This window comes from Martes martes (genome assembly GCF_963455335.1).
Source record: "Martes martes genome assembly, chromosome: 8".
In the NCBI taxonomy this organism is placed as follows: Eukaryota; Metazoa; Chordata; class Mammalia; order Carnivora; family Mustelidae; genus Martes; species Martes martes.
In genome coordinates this window covers 117112359-117131247 of record NC_137895.1, presented here as the reverse complement: position 1 = coordinate 117131247, position 18889 = coordinate 117112359, and the positions used below count along the sequence as shown (strand labels likewise).

General features: G+C 51.2%; 1 protein-coding gene and 1 long non-coding RNA gene across 3 annotated transcripts in view; one reads left to right on the top strand and one right to left on the bottom strand.

The window, feature by feature from the left end:
• The window catches only part of FRMD4A (FERM domain containing 4A), a 465015-nt gene extending 447399 nt beyond the window's left edge, over window positions 1-17616 (top strand). For both annotated transcript variants that reach the window (XM_080810510.1, XM_080810511.1), the window contains exons 22-23: window positions 1147-1243; window positions 16466-17616. In XM_080810510.1, coding sequence (XP_080666636.1) covers window positions 1147-1243; window positions 16466-16568 — 200 coding nt within the window. In that variant the 3' untranslated portion in view covers window positions 16569-17616. The remainder of the gene's footprint in view (window positions 1-1146; window positions 1244-16465) is intronic.
• LOC308347271 lies at window positions 5136-17074 on the bottom strand. The gene is made up of 5 exons (XR_013967239.1): window positions 16940-17074; window positions 15870-15931; window positions 13922-14040; window positions 6613-6707; window positions 5136-5994 (listed from the first exon to the last, which is right to left on the bottom strand). It is a non-coding gene; the product is annotated as an uncharacterized lncRNA (long non-coding RNA).
• Window positions 17617-18889: the final 1273 nt, after the last annotated feature.

The window sequence follows — 18889 nt, the reverse complement described above, 5'->3', positions numbered from 1 at the left end:
TCAGGATCTGGCTTGTGACGGGAGTTAGATGAGGGTAATCGGGGGAAGGAGAGAAAGGGGGGTTCACCTTTGGGGAACCGGAAGGGATTTTTGGGACTGGAATGAGTGGGACAAAGAGGAGGAACGGACCACCAGCCTGGGTGCACCAGGGTTCACAGCTCCTGCCTTCTGTCCCCGTTGACTCATTCATTATGGCCCAGCGACCAAATGACAAGTTCCAGAGATGAGAATAGAAGTGATTCAGGCAATCATGAGAGAACCATGGTCCTCGCCCCTCTCCATGTTCCTCCTTCATCTGTTCCGGAAGCCCAGTTTTGAAATGTGCCTTGGACTCTCCAGGTGGATTTTGAGAAGGAACAAATGAATGCATTACACGTTACCATTTAAAGAGCACGAGCCTCTGGAACCGTGTTAGCAGCTGCCAGCTGATGGGAACAGTGGTTTCTGTTCTGTCAAAACGGTAGCGCTCGCCTGGTAGATTGGCTTCCCGGACAGAGATTCGGTAGCTCTCCGGGAGCGTATTGTAGATGACAACTCTAAGCAACTGTCTCTGAGGGTTACTGATGAGAAAGATTCCGTTCCCAGAAGGCAGAGGATGCGTTCCAGGAGGATTTACTTGCTAGTGAATTTTCCTAGCTAGAAAAATGCCACCCATATCAATACACTAGTAGTCAAGTTTGGATGAGCTTTCCTATAGAGGCCCTGCGCCCTTGGACATGTCCTCAAGTGGTCAGTTACAGGCCTGAAACAAGGAGCAAGTGCTGGCCATCTTTCTGGAGGTTCTCTGTTCATAGCACCGTTTTAACACTGGGGCCACATCTGAGGTTGACAGGAGGCCTCTCCCTGGTGTCCAGAGAGACGGGCTCTTCCCGGGGCTTCGGATTCCCTGCCACAGTGGGGGCTGTCACCATCCCTGTGGCCACTTCCTAGTGCCACAGGAAGGATCTTGGGGCCTAGGATCCCCAGGTCAGCTGGACTCAGAATGGAGCCGCATGCTTTGAGGATGAAAATGGAACTGGCCAAACGTGGGGGTGGGTGGGCATCTCCCCACTGTGACCCCGCTGCGGGGTCATATCTGGGTTTTCTGGAACGAAGTTCACCTGAGTTGTGTGTGAGCCCTGTCTCTTCTGTGTCCCCTCTCTGCAGCTGCCTTACCTCAAAGCCAGAGAAGCTCAACACCGTCGAGTGAAATTGGAGCGACGCCCCCAAGCAGTCCCCACCATATCCTGACCTGGCAGACTGGGTGAGTCCCCCTTTCAGACTTTCCAGGCTCCTCTTCCAGGCTCTAGAATGATCCTCAGCTTTGTTAGTGAGGAAGGATGTAGTAACAAGTACAAGATCCTAGTGACAGAAGGGTTTGTCAGCAAACACATGGTGAGGGTGTGTTCCTGGGAAACCCCTTCCTTCCCGAAGAAGCTGCGAGAACGCCGTCCCCTTTGACCTGGCTCCTTTCCATGGCTGTCCCTTTAGACAGGCTAGTGGTCTCAGCTCTCTCTCGACACTGGTCCCAGGAACATGGGGAAGGTCGGTGCCCGAAGGTGGACTGCACTTCTTGGTCACAGACTTTGAATTTGTGTTCAGATGGTCTCAGGTGGACTTGCAGGGCCTGGCGAGAGGCAGAGGATCTGAGCACCAGGCGCTGGGCCCTGCGTGGGCTTCACTCGCTCCCCAGGGTGTCCCGTCCGGGAACCAGGATGCTTCTGAGGGAAACGGGCAGGAGGCTCAGAGCCCGTCTCCATCCTGGCCAGCTGCTTATTCGTAACAAACATAGGGCACCGGGGACAGGCACCCTGAGAACCGTAAGACGTGGTCCACCCAGGTGAAGCAGCATTCCGTTCCTTCTCGGGCTCCAGTGTGGGCAGAGCGCCTCTGACCTCACGGACAGTTAGAGCCCGCGACTCCCGAAGCCCCGAGGACGCATGGAAGCTGCTGTCCTCACGGTCCCTGCCGCCTCTGTTGCTCCTCAGATGTCGCCTCGACCTGGCTGTCACGTCCTGTCGGTGACTGTGGGGTGAAGAAGCGGGGGATCCCTTTTCTGGCTTTAATCAGGTCCCTGTTTGCTGGAGTGTCCGTGGGGAGGTCGGGAAGGGTTGGTAGCTGTGCGGGAGCGGGATCGGTGGGACTGCGACTGGCTCCACTGCCGGCATTTCCGACTCCTGCGCTTGGCAGATGTTTCTGTTCCTGTTCACTTATCTGTGGTGGTTTTAAGGCCTGGCTCTCTGGGGCCTTAGTGTTTGACGGGAGGGAGGGCGAGCTGACGCTTATTGAGTGCTTGCTGCGTACTCAATGGCCAGGAGCTTTTTCTAAGGCGGAGGCATTCGTATGTCCCTCACTGTGGCCTCGAGGGGGTGACACGCAGATCTCTGGGTTTGACAGAGGAGGCTGAGAGAAAAGCTGCGCCCTACCCGGAGTCACACGGCCAAATGAAGCTGTGTGCGTTCCCTGACCTCCGGGGTCTTGTCTTTTTCTGCCAGGCCAGTAGTTCTCATAGTGTTGTCCCCAGACCAGTAGCCTGAGCATCTGTGGCCTGGGATCTTGTGAGAAAGGCAGATTCTGGGGCCCACTCATGACCTACGAAATTAGAAACTCAGGCGTGGGGCCGGGCAGTTGTGTTTGAACGAGGTTCTAAGGCCTGCTCAAGATTGCCCGGCCCTGAGCTGTGCCCCCTGCCGCCTCCCCCTCCTTTTGCTATGGGACAACCCGCAGTCCCAACTGCAGGGAACTTGCAACCGCTCCCATGTCTCGGTGTACCTTTGGGGCCATAGCTCTGTCCTTGTCCCAGATCATTATGACCCTCCCTCGCATCCCAGCCGCACACCAGCTCCGTCTTGTGGGGTCGGGCAGCTGCTGCAAGGCCTCGGGCCCCAGAGTTGCACCCAGAGGAACTCCAAGAATGTTAGGTCTGCTCTCAGGATGGCACCTCCCAGGGTCAAACCCTTCCACCCAAGTAAGAACTTCAGGTTTTAGCCTGTTTGGCTTCTCCACATTTTCTGGATCATGCCCAGTCTCCCCTGATCTGAATGTGACTGACAGCTGGCCAGAAGTGGGTGAACACAACCTCAAAGGCCTACATAGCTTGTGCTGGTCTTGAAACCTGGGTGTCACCGCAGAGAGCTGGTTGAGGCCTCAGGACCGACCAGAAACCCACTGGAAACAATCTGGGTCCTTGAAGTGAACCTTCATCAGGTGGAGGTGAATGATCATTAACAACCAATAACTACTCCCTGCGCTGTGATCAGAAAATGGGAAATGGGTAAAAAGTGCCAAAGCCTGCCTTCCTCACGGAACTGAGGAGGTCTCTGACTCACTCCGAGGGCCTAAAAGCTCTGCATGCTGGGATTGTCTGTCACTAACGCTGGGGTATGGAGTCAGCCGATCTCTCCAACATATTAATAAGCTACTAATCATGTCTGTGTCGGTTCCTCTCTTTAACATGACCTCTCTTCTCTTCCTTCTTCTGCTTTCCTTTGTTCAGAGAAGCAACAGAAAACTCACCCATTATGGATGGGTCTGAGTCTCCAACTCACCAAAGCACTGATGAATAGAGGTACCGTAAGGGAATGTTTGGTTCTCCTAGCCCTCCCCCCTTCGCTGCTCATGAGTTTGTCTCAGATGTGCTGCATGTGTCCCCCCTGCCCATATCATTTCCAGAAGGAAACCTGTGAATGGTGTGGAAGCTGTTATTGTTATGTCTTATTTCTGGAAGCCCGTGGAGCTCTGTGTATATATGTTTTTATAGCAGATGTTAGATAGTCCCCATGCTACTTCCCAGAAAAGACCTCGGAGTATGTTCTAGCCCTTTCCAGACTCCGTGTACATATTGGTTTAGTGACCATGGTTTAGTCCATGGAGAGAAGAGCATCTTGCAGTTGACGTTTCAAAGCACCTAAAGCAGACCCAAGTTGACCTAGGCACCTGAAGATCATCCATGATTTCGTCCAGCGTTCTTGAGGGACAGATGCGGACTCTGCCAAATGCCCTGCTTTCCAGAATGTGGTCCACCATCATTATCTGGGGTCTTGGTGGAAAGCTGGACTCCTGGGTGTCCTGAAATTGAATCTGCATTTTATTTTATTATTTTTTAAAGATTTTACTCCTCATTTATCTGACAGAGATCACAAGTGGGCAGAGAGGCAGGCAGAGAGAGAAAGAGGAGGAAGCAGGCTCCCTGCCGAGCAGAGATCCCAATGTGGGGCTCCATCCCAGGACCCTGGGATCATGACCATAGCTGAAGGCAGAGGCTTTAACCCACTGAGCCACCCAGGTGGCCCCTGAATCTGCATTTTAATGAGCCCCCCTGGGTGAACCAAATGCACATTGAAATTCAGGAAGCCCTGCTGTAGTGGGCAGAAAACCAGTACCTCCTGGTCTGGTTCTGCTTCCCAGGGCCCAGATTCCAACTGGTAGATAAGCCAGTGAGATTTAAATAGCATTTGAAGGGTCGACTAAAAAAGATAAGGATAGTAGATAAAAAGTTGTAAGCTGCTTTTTCAGCCAAAAATAGAACCCTGTGTTCCAGGAACCATGCTTGAGACCAGGAGTTCTAACAGGAGCCATGCAAGGAGAGGAAGGAAGAGCAGGACATAGGTATTGACTACTCCGAGATTTCAGAGCATTCCAGGGGGAGCAGGAGGACTCGGGCTTCGCGGGGGTAGCTCTTGAATCTGGTTTCCACGGCTTGGGCTGGGCTTGGGTGGGGGGCAGCGGCGTTTCACAGGCAAAAACACAGATGCAGCAACAGGCAGGGGTGTCTGATGACCAGCAAAGAGCTTCATCTTGTTGTAGAGAGTGAGTGTTGTAGAGACTTCTCCCTAAAAAGTAGGGCAGGACGAGATCTTGAACAAATTAGGAGAGACACGTGGAACAGTTTTTTTTGAGAGGTTCCTGAGTTGGCAGATGGGAGACTAGGAAAACAGGGGCTTAGCCTTTGAGAGGAAGACGATGCTCAAAAAAAACAAACTGAGGAAATCAGAGAGACTGTATAGGCTTTACTCGGTAATTCATGACTCGCGCAGCATCTCTAGCAGATAGAAAGGAGCTGTTCAAGATGAGGCTTCTCCAGGCAGAAGAGAGTAGGAACACGGATTTATACTAAGCAAAAAATCGACGGGTTCTTGCAAGGTCATTTTTTTTTTAAAGATTTTATTTATCTGACAGACAGATCACAATTAGGCAGAGAGGCAGGCAGAGAGAGGAGGGAGCAGGCCCCCCGCCGAGCAGAGATGTGGGGCTCGATCCCAGGACCCTGGGATCATGACCTGAGCTGAAGGCAGAGGCCTTAACCCACTGAGCCACCCAGGCGCCCCTGCGACTCTGGGAAAACTGATACTAATTAAGTTGAAGTCTCAGTTTGGTGATGTGGGTCTTAGCATCGGTGACTCCATTTTGGGCTTGTTTTCTTATTTTTAACAATTCCTTCCTTTTAATCACCAAGAGATGTGATCAAAACTTAAGGCATTAGGGTTATTTGTAGCTAACGCTCAGTTCTCACAGGTTTTGCTGAATCTCTGTGTGGTACTCACAGGTCACTAGATCAGGTCATTCTCTTCGTTCCTTTTCTGAAGTTCTGTCCGTAAGGAGATCCCTTGCTGGGTGGTGAACAGCTGCAACCATGTAGTTAAAGCTTTTGAGAGCAAAGTGTGTGCGAGTGGGACAACTGTGGTTATCAGAGCAGAGGAACAACCGATCAGGAAGACCCCACCGACGGAGTCCCTTTCGTAAGCCCACTGCCATGTGCGGGGGTCTTGGGTAACTGAGACTTCACTTCCCGGGAAGCGTCTATCCGAGTTCAGCAAGTGGCACTGTTTGGCCACAGCAGCACCTCAGCTGAGAGACAGTCCGGGGCTACGCGTCGGAACAGCTCGGGCAGAGAGCCTAGGAATTCGTGAGGCAAGTCTTGTTCTAGAAGCCAATTCTGCAACATCTGCGAGAGTGAGGGAGAAGTCCCAAAGTGCAGGCTCGCTCGTGCTTACTCCTGTCCAGGAGGCAGACGATCTGCCAAGGGAAGCAAACTTGGATTCGTGAATGCTTCTTGGTCATTCCTATTTGAGTCTGTGGCTTGGGACTCAGAGGAGGACAGCCACGGAGGCCAGTACAACTCGGTCTGTGGTTTTATGTGGTTATTACCCTTGCCTGGTGTCCCTTTCTTTGGACAGAGCCTGGACGCCAAGTTCTCTGGGCCTGGGGTTTGTAACCAGGGCCTGTGACCTGGTGGAGAGAGGGGCTGCGTTGGGCCCAGGGCAACTGAGGTGCAGGCAGTCAGGCACCAGTTTGTGGTGGGCAGGACCGCGGGAGCAAGAGCATCAGGGGGAATCCGGCCGTCTTCCGGAGGCCAGATTACCTCTCCCGTGGCAGTGGCCTGAGACGGGTGCACAATGGCATTATCTCTGCAGGCCAGGGCCAGGAGAAAAGTGGACAAAAGGATCATTCAGACCTTCATGGAGTAAGAATTAGGGGAAGAATGGTCAGAGAGGGAAGGAGAAATTTGCCTTGGGAGGAAGCCCTCAACCTCGACTTGGTACCCCTCTAACTTGTCAGTTTGAGTCTGGCGTCTCCTGCTTCTGCACTGGACCAGACAGGAGGTGGAGCCTTCTTCGGTCACAAAATACGCACCAAGGTTCAGCACCTTGTAATCGGGCAGCGGTGTCAGGGGTCAGGAGTTCTTGGTAGGATTCCTTCCCGAGTCTCAGTTCTGCAAAATCAAGTGGCTGTAAATGACAAAACACTTTAAAATGCTCAGATCTGATTGGAGTTCATTATAATGAAAATGATAAGGAAATTTTATTATTTCTGTGATATACAATATTTAAAGATAATAACTGAAATTATGAGTAACATTATACCAGGACATACCAGATTTCTAAAAACTTAACACATTTTCAAGAATAACATGGTCTACAAAAATAACCTAAGAAGCTTTTTATTACTTACATGACAAAGCTTCCCATGTAATTTAACGTAGCAAATAAACCTAATTAGTGAAGCATCTTTTATAAGGGGAGAAACAAATCCTTTGAGATTTTCCAGGGACACTCTAGAGAAAACCAGATAGAACACTCACATCTCTAGTTCCTTCAAGATGGAATTTTGTTATCCTGAGGCCAGAATTTTACAGTAATTATAAGGCTTTTGAGATGATGATGGGGGGAGGGGGGTGCGTGTAGAGATTTGGGGATTGCTAAAAATGCTAGGTGGGCTCTGAACTGCTTCCATTTAAATGGCTGTACTTCTGTTCTTGTAAAGACTTGAGTTGTAAGAAGTCAGGGAAGCAGACTCTGATCAGGATTCCCGCCCTTTGCCAGCTTCTGCCACTTTTCCCAGGCCCTCACCTGCAGGGTCTCAAGCAAGTGAGGCATAAAGTAGAGTGTATAGCCCTCGAATCTATCAGAATTGAGCAAGGCTCTCCATTCATTTCCATTTTAGTTTCCCGTTGGCTGTTTAACGGACTAACCAGTCACAGGTTACCAGAAAACCCCTCAGAGTCCTGTCAACTATGAGAAGGGCTCATACGGAGACCCACCTTTGGGGCCAGTAACGGGGCAGACTTTTGTTGACAGTCATGTGGTCTCTTCAGAGGGGAAAGACACTTCAGAGAATGAGCGGATCATGAGTGTTCTGAGGTAAGAGAGGACAAAGGGAAGTAGTAAGAGTCACGTCAATGTTACGGTCTTGGTTTGGGGTACCTCTTCTTTCACTTTTCATTATCCTTTTGCAATGACTCTCTTAATGAAGCTACTCTGGAACTGTGAAACCTTTTGGAGGCTTCCGCATGCCCACAAAGATGGGTAACCCATTCTGATGCGTCTGGCAAACCTTGCTTTCAGGTTGCCTTACGTGGATTATCTAACTGGAATGTTCCCAGTGATGGCGAACAACCTCAATAAGGAGGTCAACTGAGGCAGGCTCCAATGACCAGAAATGCAGTTCATTTGGGAGTGGCAGAAGAAGTGCACTTTGAGAAATGCAGGCCGTAGCAAGCTACAGGTGAGCGTTGAGGGCTTGGGGCAGGCTGGATTTGCAAAGTGTGCAAAGAGGGAAAAGTCTAGCCAGAGTCTAAACAAATTCATCGGCTGCAGGACAGGAAGAGATCCTTGGCATAGTTCTGTGGTTAAGCAGTCAGTCTCAAAGTATTTATGGAAAATCAATTTCTGAGTTCTTAAGTTCCATTCTTCTGAGGGGACATGCGTGAGATTGTTCATTTCATATCCTCTGGTTTCATTTTTGATTGAAATCCTTTCACATTCCCCACTCTTGCTCAAGATCTTTTGCAGAAACCATCACTGATCAACCATGTTGTTTAGGCATTGTTTTCCCTTTTTTTCCCCTCTATAATTGAAGATGTTAGAAGGAGCACAAGCCCCTTGGAGGGAAGACCATCTTCACGTGTCATGTGCCTCAGAGGAGAGAACTGGAAAGGGGATCTCACTAGCCCCATCTGAACAAGTAGCAAGGCCAAAAACCAAACCATGCGTATTTGCAGGGGACAGGGAAGTTCAGAAAGAGACTAAACAGAATTGGCTTTGGGAGACTCGCTGGTGTCCTCTGCTGATTTCTGGGAAGAGCTAGAGTTTGTGTAAGGATAGGTTAATTTTCCTTTATGAGCCTGCACTGATTGTCTCCACTTTGTCCTTGACAGAAGCAACTCCATTTTAGTTTGGTTCTACATTTCCTCTTCAGTATTGAGCACCCGTGAGGGGCAGCAATCACATAATACACCGCTGAGCGTCTTTTGCAGGGACTTTACCTTTTGATGATCCGTGTTGTTTCTTCGCTCATACTCGTATCTTTATTCTTTAGCATGCCTTCCTTCAGAGTGAGAACAGCTTCGGGAATAGTAGCAAGCAAAAGGCCACACCTGAGCAACTTATATTGGGTCAAAGTGGACGGTCAAGGCAAGGAGACTTTGTCAAGGGTGTAGATGTCAGACAGCTGCCTGCCCAAGGCTTTGAAATGCGTCAGGCTCGTTATTTTCACAAAGGCCGGGCTGGGTAACTCAGTACTTTAAAGAATCACAAAACAAAATGACAAAGAGGATAGAAAGACCCAGTTGTAGTATCGATTTAAACCATAAGCCTAGTCTTGTTGGGAACCAGCTGAATAAATCAGAATTCCAAGATGAGTCAAACTGGACTTGTAACCAGTGGCTTGTTCTCAGACGATGTAACTGAACCTTGACTTCCCTGGAAATGTTAAGCCAAGTCTGCATTTTGACTGACTGTGCCACAGACAGCTGGTACTGCCAAGAGGTAATCGTGGGCTAGTCTGCTGTCAAGACAATTTTAGGCAGAGAATCTAGGGAGTCTTGCTGGGCAGCGATAGCCTTAGCACCTGAGTTGTCAGTGGTTCCATGGGTTAAAGCAAAGTCTGGGGCCCTAACCTGTTTGCAAGCCCCTAATCAGCGAAGCAGAGATCAGCCAAAGGAAGCGACTCCTGAATTATGAATGTTTCCTGGTCTCTTCGAACCTGATAATGTAAATTCAGGGGAGCTGACCAATAAGGTGTCTCAGTTTGGCTGCGGACAGTTGGGGTACAGTGACAGAACCAGAGGGAGAGAACTGCTTACATGCCAGTCTGGGTGCTCTCAGGTCCCAGGAGAAGGATCAGCGCCCTGCCCCGGGACAAGGATCAGTCCTGTCGGGCTGAAGCGGCACTGCTCAGGGGGTCAGCGCCACGTCTGCTCGGTCCAGCCAGGGGTTGGTTAGGTTTTTGGCACATTCAGGAAGTCAGTCTCCTAGTCTGAAATATAGAGTTGTTCTAAATTCCTTGCCAAAGCACATGCTTCTGGTGAAAATTCTTTGTGATCAGGGCAAATCGGATTTGGAAAATCGTAAAAGCCTGGTGATGCCAGTGGACTTGTCTAGGGCACACAGGTATCTGTACCTCGTTGGTCAAGGATGGGTATCACTGGAGAACGGTAACAAGAAGGCGCTGGGAAAGCCTGGCTGCAAAGTCTAACTGTAGAAGCTGACATTGAAGGGAATTCGGATGTGGTTTATGAAGGAGAACTGGCTACAAGAAAGCCCAGGGGTGCCCAAAATCATGGACAGATCAGAGTTTGCGAAGGCAGATTCCGCAGTCTGAGAGGTTGTCTCCCTGGGCAGTTGCCCGTGAAGGGGAGTGTACAGTCTTTCCAAGTCAAGGAGTAACAGAGAAGAGCAGATAGAAAAACAACACTTACGGGGAAGAGTCTGATTCATTTTTGCCCGTCACGATTTTCATAGGGAAGAAGGACAGCGTTCGAGACCTGATCCGACGTCCGGGCTAGCCCTCTGGTACTGGTGGATGGAGAGCTGGCGGCTGTTCCTTTCAGGTCCGCTGACTTCTGGATGTCAGGACAGATGAATCCAGGGGCAGATGCCTCCAGGGTTAGCTGGGCAGGAACTGGTCAGCAGTACCAGAAAGGTCCTTTCACAATAGGGCAGAGGGAGTCCTTTACTTGATGTCTCTTCCAGTATGAGTACTCTCCGGCATGTGGCTCATGAAGGTCGGGTGGTGTTCGTGTTCGGGAAAGAGAGAGGAAGTGGCAATACCCTAACAAGTCTGGCTGGGCAACCTGAGGGTCAGAGTACCAGGAAGGAGACAAATGCGTGCACCCGCCAGTTACTGTTCTGGAAGGAACAAGTGTTCCTAAACGTAAGGACCTGAGCTTCAGAAAGTCCAATGACCGCATCTTGGTCCAGAGAAATTCCAGAGTTGCACAGAAGTTTCCTAATGGGGTTTCAATGATGCCTTTAGTCCTTTCTACTAGTCCTGGAGATTAAGGAGGGCAGGGCAGCCTCTGAGGCACAGGAAGGGCTATGCGTGCTCTGGGATCAGCAGGCCAGGAACATGGCCTCTGAGGTCACCATGTAAACCTGTAGCAGCGGCCCAGGTCCAGATGGTGTCCTCAAGTAATCTTGTTGCTACAAAACTGGCAGTGGTTTGTTGACAAGGAAAGCTTCTTTTTAAGCCAATGAATTAAAAAGCTTTTACAAATTAATTTTGGCATTATCACCCAGAGGTAGAAAAAACATCACCCAACTACAACATACATCCACAGACATAGAGATCTTACAGCTTTCGTTTTAAAGTGTAGCCAGGAGACCAGTATGAGAATGAAAAACTGACTAGTTTACAAAAGAACAGTTGGAACAAAATCATGTTTCTGCAAGTTGGGATAAATTCAGGTTACCTGCTCAGACAGCTAAAGCATCTGGGGAGAAGACATTTAAAACTGTCATTCACCTAATTCCAAATAGCCTCCCCTTTTTTTCTCCTTCTGGTAAGAATGACCTCCCTGAAGTTTGCACGGGAAAGGGATGGCCTACGAGACAAATTCTGCAAGTAGAACATTGCCATCATTCCTGGGAGAAGGCCTTTGTTTCTTAAATTCACATCAAGCCTCTTGAGACGAACTGGGAAGGTTTGGGGATTGGTCAAAATGACAGGTGGGATCTGACTTGCTCCTAGAGCTATACTTGTTCTGGTGAAGATGTGATTTGTCCTCAGACAGAAACCCTCGTTTTTAATTCCTCAAGAAATTGGGTTGCGACCTGAGAGACATCACAGGCTGACCCACCCATCCCACTCCACCTTCAGTTAGAATGGAAATCACAAGATTCCTGTGTTACAGATTTAGAGCTTAGTCTCTGGCTTGTTCTAGTAAATCCTTCCACAGATGGCGGCAAAATGTTTTTCTTTCCCTCTGAGGACATGGGGAGAAAGCCGCCCATGAGGTTGCTGTCAGGCTCTGGTGAGGACAGTCTGCTTCCAATCTGGCCAACTTCTGACCAGAGAGCTTTCTAAAAATCCTTTCAACTCTTGTCAGGTTTGAGCCCAAACAGTAACTAGAACTGAACACCACCATGGACACAGAAGGCGTCCTCAGAGAGGGTACAGAGAATACCACTCGCCCAGGAGCCAGAGCCATTCCCAGAGATGACCAAAACAGGCCAAGACACTTCCTGAGGACTGGCGATAAGCACACAGAGTTCAACCCACATTTCTGCCTGGCCATATATTTGGGGGGGGGGGGGCGGGGGGCAATGTGATGGCTGCCAAGCCCAGCTCTCAGGACCCAGGAGACAGGAGGGCAACAGCTGTCCCTGGGAGAGAGAGATTCAGTAACCTGTCAGTTTGGAGTTGGAAAGGAAGGAACTCAAAATTTTACCTTCCTCTCTTGAGTGGGCTACAGAGATTTGGGAGAGAGGACTCTGGTAAGGATTCTCGCCTGTCGCTGGCTTCTGCTAGTTTTTCCAGGATTCCCATCTGTGGGCTCCAGAGCAAGTGGGGTTTGAAGTACAGAGTGTAACTCATGCACTACCAGAACGTGACAGGGGTGCCCGCTGGGCTGTTTCAGGAGTCACTGGTAGCAGTTACAAGAGAATCCCTCGAGGGCCCTGTGTGAGGACCCTCCTCTGACAGCCGTGTTACAGGTTCACGTAGTCTCTTGGGGGCTGGAAGACCATTCGGATAAAGGAGTAATACTACGAGCACTTCGGTGTAAAGGAGGGTAAAGGGGAGCAGCAGGAGTCCCAGCAGGCGGACAGTCTTTAGTACCACCTCTGTTTTGAACTTTTCATTACCCTTTTGCAATGAATCTCTCAGTGAAGTAGTTCCAAATTTTGAAGGCTTCCGGAGGCTTCTGCGTACCAATTAAAACAGGGATCCCATTCTGTTTGGGAACCCTTACATTCACGTGCACATCTTAAATGAACGAACTTGTCTCACTGGACCATTCCTCATAGGGATCTCTGGGATTGTAGGTTGTCTTCAGTACTGCTGGTCTGTGTGCATGAGACACCATAACTATTTTTAGCATGAAACCCCTAGGGTTTGGCAGGGGGGCACCTGTAGAGCCTTGAGATGACTGGGATCCCATTTTGGGGAGTTTTTCCAAGAGGTCTGACGTAAGACCAGGTGTCCCTCATTGCACAGGATTGTCTGGTGGGTGATAGGTGACCAGGTGTGAAGCCTGCGTGTCCGTAAGCACCTTATCCTTACACAGGAGTCTTATGCTTTGCAGAAGGTGGTCTCCCAGAAAAGTGGCAAGTGTTCTAGCAATGTCCACGGTCCCAGTTCACTGGCTTGAGAACAGGGAGAGATCCTGGGCAGGTGTTGGCTGCTCAGGAGAGAAGTGTCTGTCTTCTATAGATCAGGCAGTTACAGGACATCAGTCTCTCGGCATTTATGATCCGTCCTTCTGAGGGCATGTGCCTGAGCAGCTCCATTTCACATCCTGCGGTCTTGCTCTGGACTGAAATTGCTTCCCGACAGCCACGGTGATGCTAGCATGTTTTACCAGATGAGCAGCTGCGCCAGCAGGTGGCACATGCCATTCTCTGGAACTGGAGGACACGAGCTCTCAGCTGAGCCTTCGGTCTCTCAGAGACCTGTGAACATCCAAGAGGGACATGCCGCTGGTTGGGGATCTTGGGGCCTTTCACAGTGTACCCTGTCACGGAAGTTTTCTTGAGGTCGACCTGGTAGCCATCTAACCCATTCCGTAACCCACTTACCCCAGCACTGGGGAGCAAGAGCCCTAATGGCTTCTCAGTGCTTGGCCTGCGCCCACCCATTTTGCAGCTTTGGCTTCTTCTCATGAACATCACATCTGTTATTCCTTCACCTCACGGGCACGTTAACAGACCCGCAGTAACCGCAGAGATGATGCCGTGGACTGGCCAAGAGGAGGCATCAGGTGCGCAGCCTCCAACACGTGGGCCCTGAGGACTAACTGAGGACTAGGGACTGAGGTTCCAGGTGCAACCATCGGCCAGCTCAAGCCAAGCCACCACGCCCTGGCCTGGGACTGCGGGCGAAGCGAGGGCCGAGGACTCAGAGCCACCCGTCAGGCCAGACAATGTTCACCCTAGACCGGGAAGCCACTTCCGTGGGGAGCTTAATGCAAAGAGAGCAGAGCTCGGAACCGAGAGGAACTTACCCACGGCCCTCACAAACGGTGACAGAGACACCTCGGGGTTCACAGTCTCTGCTGCCTGTGTTTCTTGCTGTCCCCAAAGCCGTGTGAGGTCTCCTTGGGATCCCAGCACTGCCACCAAACTGTTAGAAAACAAAATTCAACTATGTAAAATTTCAGGATCTTACAGGATTTTAATCAAGTTGCAACCCCAGTTCTTGAGGAACTAAGAACAAGTGTCCCCGCCTCACAAATTCAGTTTACGAGAATAGTCCCGCAGCTCTGGAAGCAATTCAAAGCCCTTCTACTAAGGGTTTTTGTTGTTCTTGTTGTTACAAATTTCAAAAATCCTTCTTGGAGGAGCTTGCCTTCTCTCTCTTTGAGACATAAATGCTCCAGCTGGTCTCCTCCAGGACCTGTCATACAGGCCATTTCTTTGAAGTGCAAATTTCAGGGCGGTCATTCTTACCAGAATGAAAAAAGAGGGGGAAGTCTACTTGGAACTTAGGTGAGTGAAAATCCTAAGTGTCTTCTCCACAGGTGCTTCAGCTGTCTGAGCAGGTAGCCTTAATTTATTCCAACTTCCAGAAACAATTTGGATCCAACTGTTGTTTTAGAAATGGATGGGTTTTCCAGTATCGTGCCTGTCTCATGGTTTAGAGCACAAGGGGAGCCAGACCTGGCTAGTTCTCGTTCATCTCTGCCTCCACTTCCTGCCCCCACTGACTACAGTGTCAGGAGGAAACACGTCCTCCTGGGCCGAAGGGCTTGGCCTTGCTGGGCCTCTCTGAAGCAGTCCGTGACCGCGGGTGGAGGATTCTAACTGGCCCACCTGGGTCACTGGTTCACCTGGGGGAAGGGGAAGGGCAGCATCAGGACCACAAGGAGTTAGGAAGGGACCGGCCCCCAAAGTACAGCACAGGTCCCCCCAGTGGATCCAACCACCTCCTGCCAGAAAAACGTTCGCAGTCCTCAGGCACATGGCAAAAGGCTCTTCTGCCAGGGTGGAGAGGGAGCTTCCAGGGCCCTGCGCCACTCACATGCCGTAACAGGTACCCGTGGCCAGCACCAGGAGGAAGGGCCCGTTTGTCACTTTGCTTCTGAAAGTGGCCTTCATCCCACTGGGTCAGGAGTCCTAGCCCAGGGCTCTCAGTAAAGGCCCCTGGATGCCACCGCTGCCTTGGGTTTTCCAACTTTTATGGGTTTTTTAAAAGCCAGATGAGAAACATTTACGAAACCACAATGCCTTCATTCCTTCGTTCCTAGCAAGGTTGGCCAGTCAGAGAGAGAGAGATGGGCCCAACAGCTGCTCTCGCTCACCTCGCTGCAGGGCGTGGGGTTTGGGTTGCTTTCCTGCCACCCCAAGCCCTAGCGCCAAGGGCAGGGAGAACCAGGTCTCTTCTGACACATACGCAGCAGCCCCACGGTGTTTCCAAAGCAGCAGCTCTACGCCGAAACGGTATATGCTCTGGGGCCTAGACACACCTACTGCCCCGGAATCACAGACCATGTCACTCACAGGACATGTTGCTTCATTACCTGGAGGCTCCAGGCCTCCAGTTTCATCCCTGTGGGACTCGGTACAAATCGACACTCAGAGGATAGTAGGAGCCATGCTAGGAGCAAAGGCAACAGCACCCAAGGGGCGCCAGGCCCGACATTCGGTGCGTGAACAGCGCAGAGTTGAGCCGGCTAGCGGTAGGGCTGCGGCCAGCGGGGCAGGGGAGAGGAGGGCAGGCCTTCATCTACCCAGGCCGCAGGGGCTGCTCCAGGCCCTTAGCCCACCTCCGGACACCAATCGGGCGAATGCCACCCCCTCTCCTGGGTCCGTGGAGGTGAAGTCTGACCTCTACTCTTGCCCCAAAAGAGCCAGTTTGGGATCTGGAAGGGGCGGCTTCCTAGTCCTGAATACTGGCCTCGGCGTGTCTATAGTTACCTCCTCACCTCTCCTAGCCTCCACGGTGATGCGTACCTCAAGGACTTGAAAAAGTCTCTTTTTTCATTCTAGTGTCCAATACATTTTCCATACAGTTTCTGTAATCAGAAAACAGTGGATGTAATTTAAAATAAATAGCGCGAATTCAGAAATTTTTCAAGCTCCTTTCAAAGTATCATCTCCGTTTCACTTGACACTCTGAATGTACTTCTAGGACCACATACAAATGCAGGGAAAGCTGGTGGTACCTGAGGTCCCCTGGAGGGCGACCCAAGCAGCTGCTCTCTGGAAAGAGGACTCTAGGCATCCCGAAGGTCTGCACGCTCCTGAGGCGCGGGCGCAGATCACCCTGTGCGCTGAGGGCAGGGCCCAGACCGGAGGGCTTCCTAGAGTTCTTGAGCCCCTGTCTCCCTCTCCCCCTCCACGGGCGTCCCTGGTGCAGGGCTCCTGAATGTGGATTTCTTTTTTCTTGCCTGTGAGCAGCTTCCCCCTGCCGGGCCCCCTCCCCACGACCCAGGGAGACCCCCCGCGATAGCAGATCCCCTGTGAAGGCGCACGGACTTGTGCTCAAGGGCCGAGGAAGGCCGCTCTCGTCCACTAACCTGCTCCTCTCCTCCTCGCCTTCCCTGCAGGAGCTACACCGACAGCTGTTTCCTGGATTCCTCCCTCTATCCAGAACTAGCCGACGTCCAGTGGTACGGGCAGGAGAAAGCCAAGCCCGGGACCCTCGTGTGAGCCAGCCGGCCGCAATCTGACCGCCTCAACGCCATTCAGAGATCACCTCACTGCCTCTCATTTGCCTTACCCAGACGCACTGTCACCCTGCACCAGCTTCGGCCCTCAGCACTTTTTTTTCCTCCCGTCTCCGCATCCCCTTCACCCTTAAAACCCTGACTGAGGAGACATTCTGGAAGGTTCCGGTCCCACTGTGTGTCCCCTGGCGCTCTCGCCCACAGAGAGCCAGGCACCAATCCTCAATGGCACCTTGGTGGCTTCCCCAACCCCGGGGCCGTGACAGCCCCTAGGCCAGAAACCATCAGGGAAGGTAACAGACATCCAATCCCTGTGGACAAGTGGCAGGAGAACAGGAAAGGGGACTTACGTACAGGGTGATCCCGAAAGACTGTTCCGCTGTGGTCAGCCTGCCACCCGCAGGCCCACCAGGCGCTCGGTGAGGCGGACACCTCGCATGCGCGGGGACTGCTCAGTTGACACTTGAAATGTTCCCTGGGGGAGTCGCTGTTGGGGGAGGGGAAGGAGAATGAACAGGAAGCTTCATGTGTCAGAGATGCATCCAAGGATCACAATCAGTTCTATGCTGCCAAAGATTAAAAAAAAAAATTAAAAATAAACAAAAAAATATGAGGGGCCAAGAGGAAGACATTCTTTCTGCAGTGAAATCTTTTAAATTCTCAACTGCTACTACTCATCACAAGTGAAAAGTCAACCATTTGTAAATTGTTTCCCTCTCTTTATCCCTCGCCCTTAATGTCCCACCTTCTCTCTCAGGCCAGAGCCTGGAAAACTCACCCGGTATGATGATCAAGTCGAGGGAGCCAGAGTGGCGCTGCGGCCTCGGGTCCCCAGGGGTGTGCCCACGGAGGCCAGGCCCGCAGGCGGGGAGCAGGGTGCACCGCCAGCCCGGGCTGCGTGGGGGTCCGGGCCCAGCCCGCTGCGCCGAGCTGCGTTCCTGTTGGGATCTGTAGGAAGCGGAAGGTGGGGATGGCCAAGAGCGCTTCTCTCTCATTAAAACAAGCAGTAAAAGCGTGTCCTATTGTTTTGCACAAGGTGTTTGATTTTACTTTTTATGGGAAACCAAGGAAAAAAGCACATCACAATCCATTCGAGTGTTTAACTGTTGTGGCTCATTTTATACTTGTTAGCACTTGTGTGACAAAGAGCTCAGACCCGACTTCTTTGGGCACCCAGTTACCCAATGTGTCACTCACTCCGAGAACCCAACTCTTGCCCTTAGGTAGGAAGAGTTGACTCCCGTGTCTACTAGCAGGCGGAGCAGGGCTGAAGAGCACGCCAGCTCCTTGGGGGCCCGGGGGCCTCCGGCCTTGGCAGCGACCCTGACCGACCACGGTGGTCTGCAGAAACCCAGAGGGGAAGAAAGAGCTGCATGTTTACATGTGTTTTGAGCTATGCTTAAGACACAACTGGAAAGCCATCTATCTTCAAAGGCCTCAAAAATACTTTTCTAATCATAACAAGCGCACACTCTTAGTTGGGTTATTCAAAATGGCACAAACACGGTCTCCACGGAGGTGGTACGCTGTGCTTATGGGCGCAAGTGGGGGGTGGGGGGAGGGACGGTTTTTCTCACTTGTAACGACTTCCTATTGGAAAGGCATTTGACAGCCAGGGACAGGAGCTGGGGTGGGGTAGTTTTGTGGGAAAGCAAAACCACAGTTAGCTTTAGAATAAAAAGAAAAATCATCTTTTATGTATGTGTAATCCGAGAAGCACGAGACGACCAGACCAGGAGGGAAGATGGACCCTGAAAAGTCAGTTTAACAATGCTCCCTCCACTGCAGCTTGGAAAGCGCTGTGGGCTCACAGCACACTGGGACCACTCCGGACAATTCAGGGCCTGCTTCCCCAGCCCTGTGGGCACCGGACTGGTGACACAGCTTGGGGAAGGGACGAATATTCACACAACAGGTGGGTAAACCCTGCGGGATCAACAGAACTGGTTCTAACGTTATTAACGGATTCTGGGGACAGAGGGGGCGGTATTTTTGTTGCTCATACTTTGACGATCAAAGCTACAGCCAACAGGTTTCTTCCTTCCCCATTCAGAACACTATGCACTGGGCCATTTTTCTTTCACCCCAGAGACATATTGGCTAATCAGACTGAACTGTGTGCAACGGGAAAAGTCCAGAGAAACAGAGGAGGTGACGAGGTCACGTGGCTGCAGGTTACACAGCATGTCCCACAGTTTCAAATCCGGCCTGCAGTCCTTCGGATCGCGCTTTTAGCCCAGCTGGGTGACAGGGATGAGATGAAAATTCTTTCTCAACGCTTGGGTTTCAAATTCAGGAGGCAGA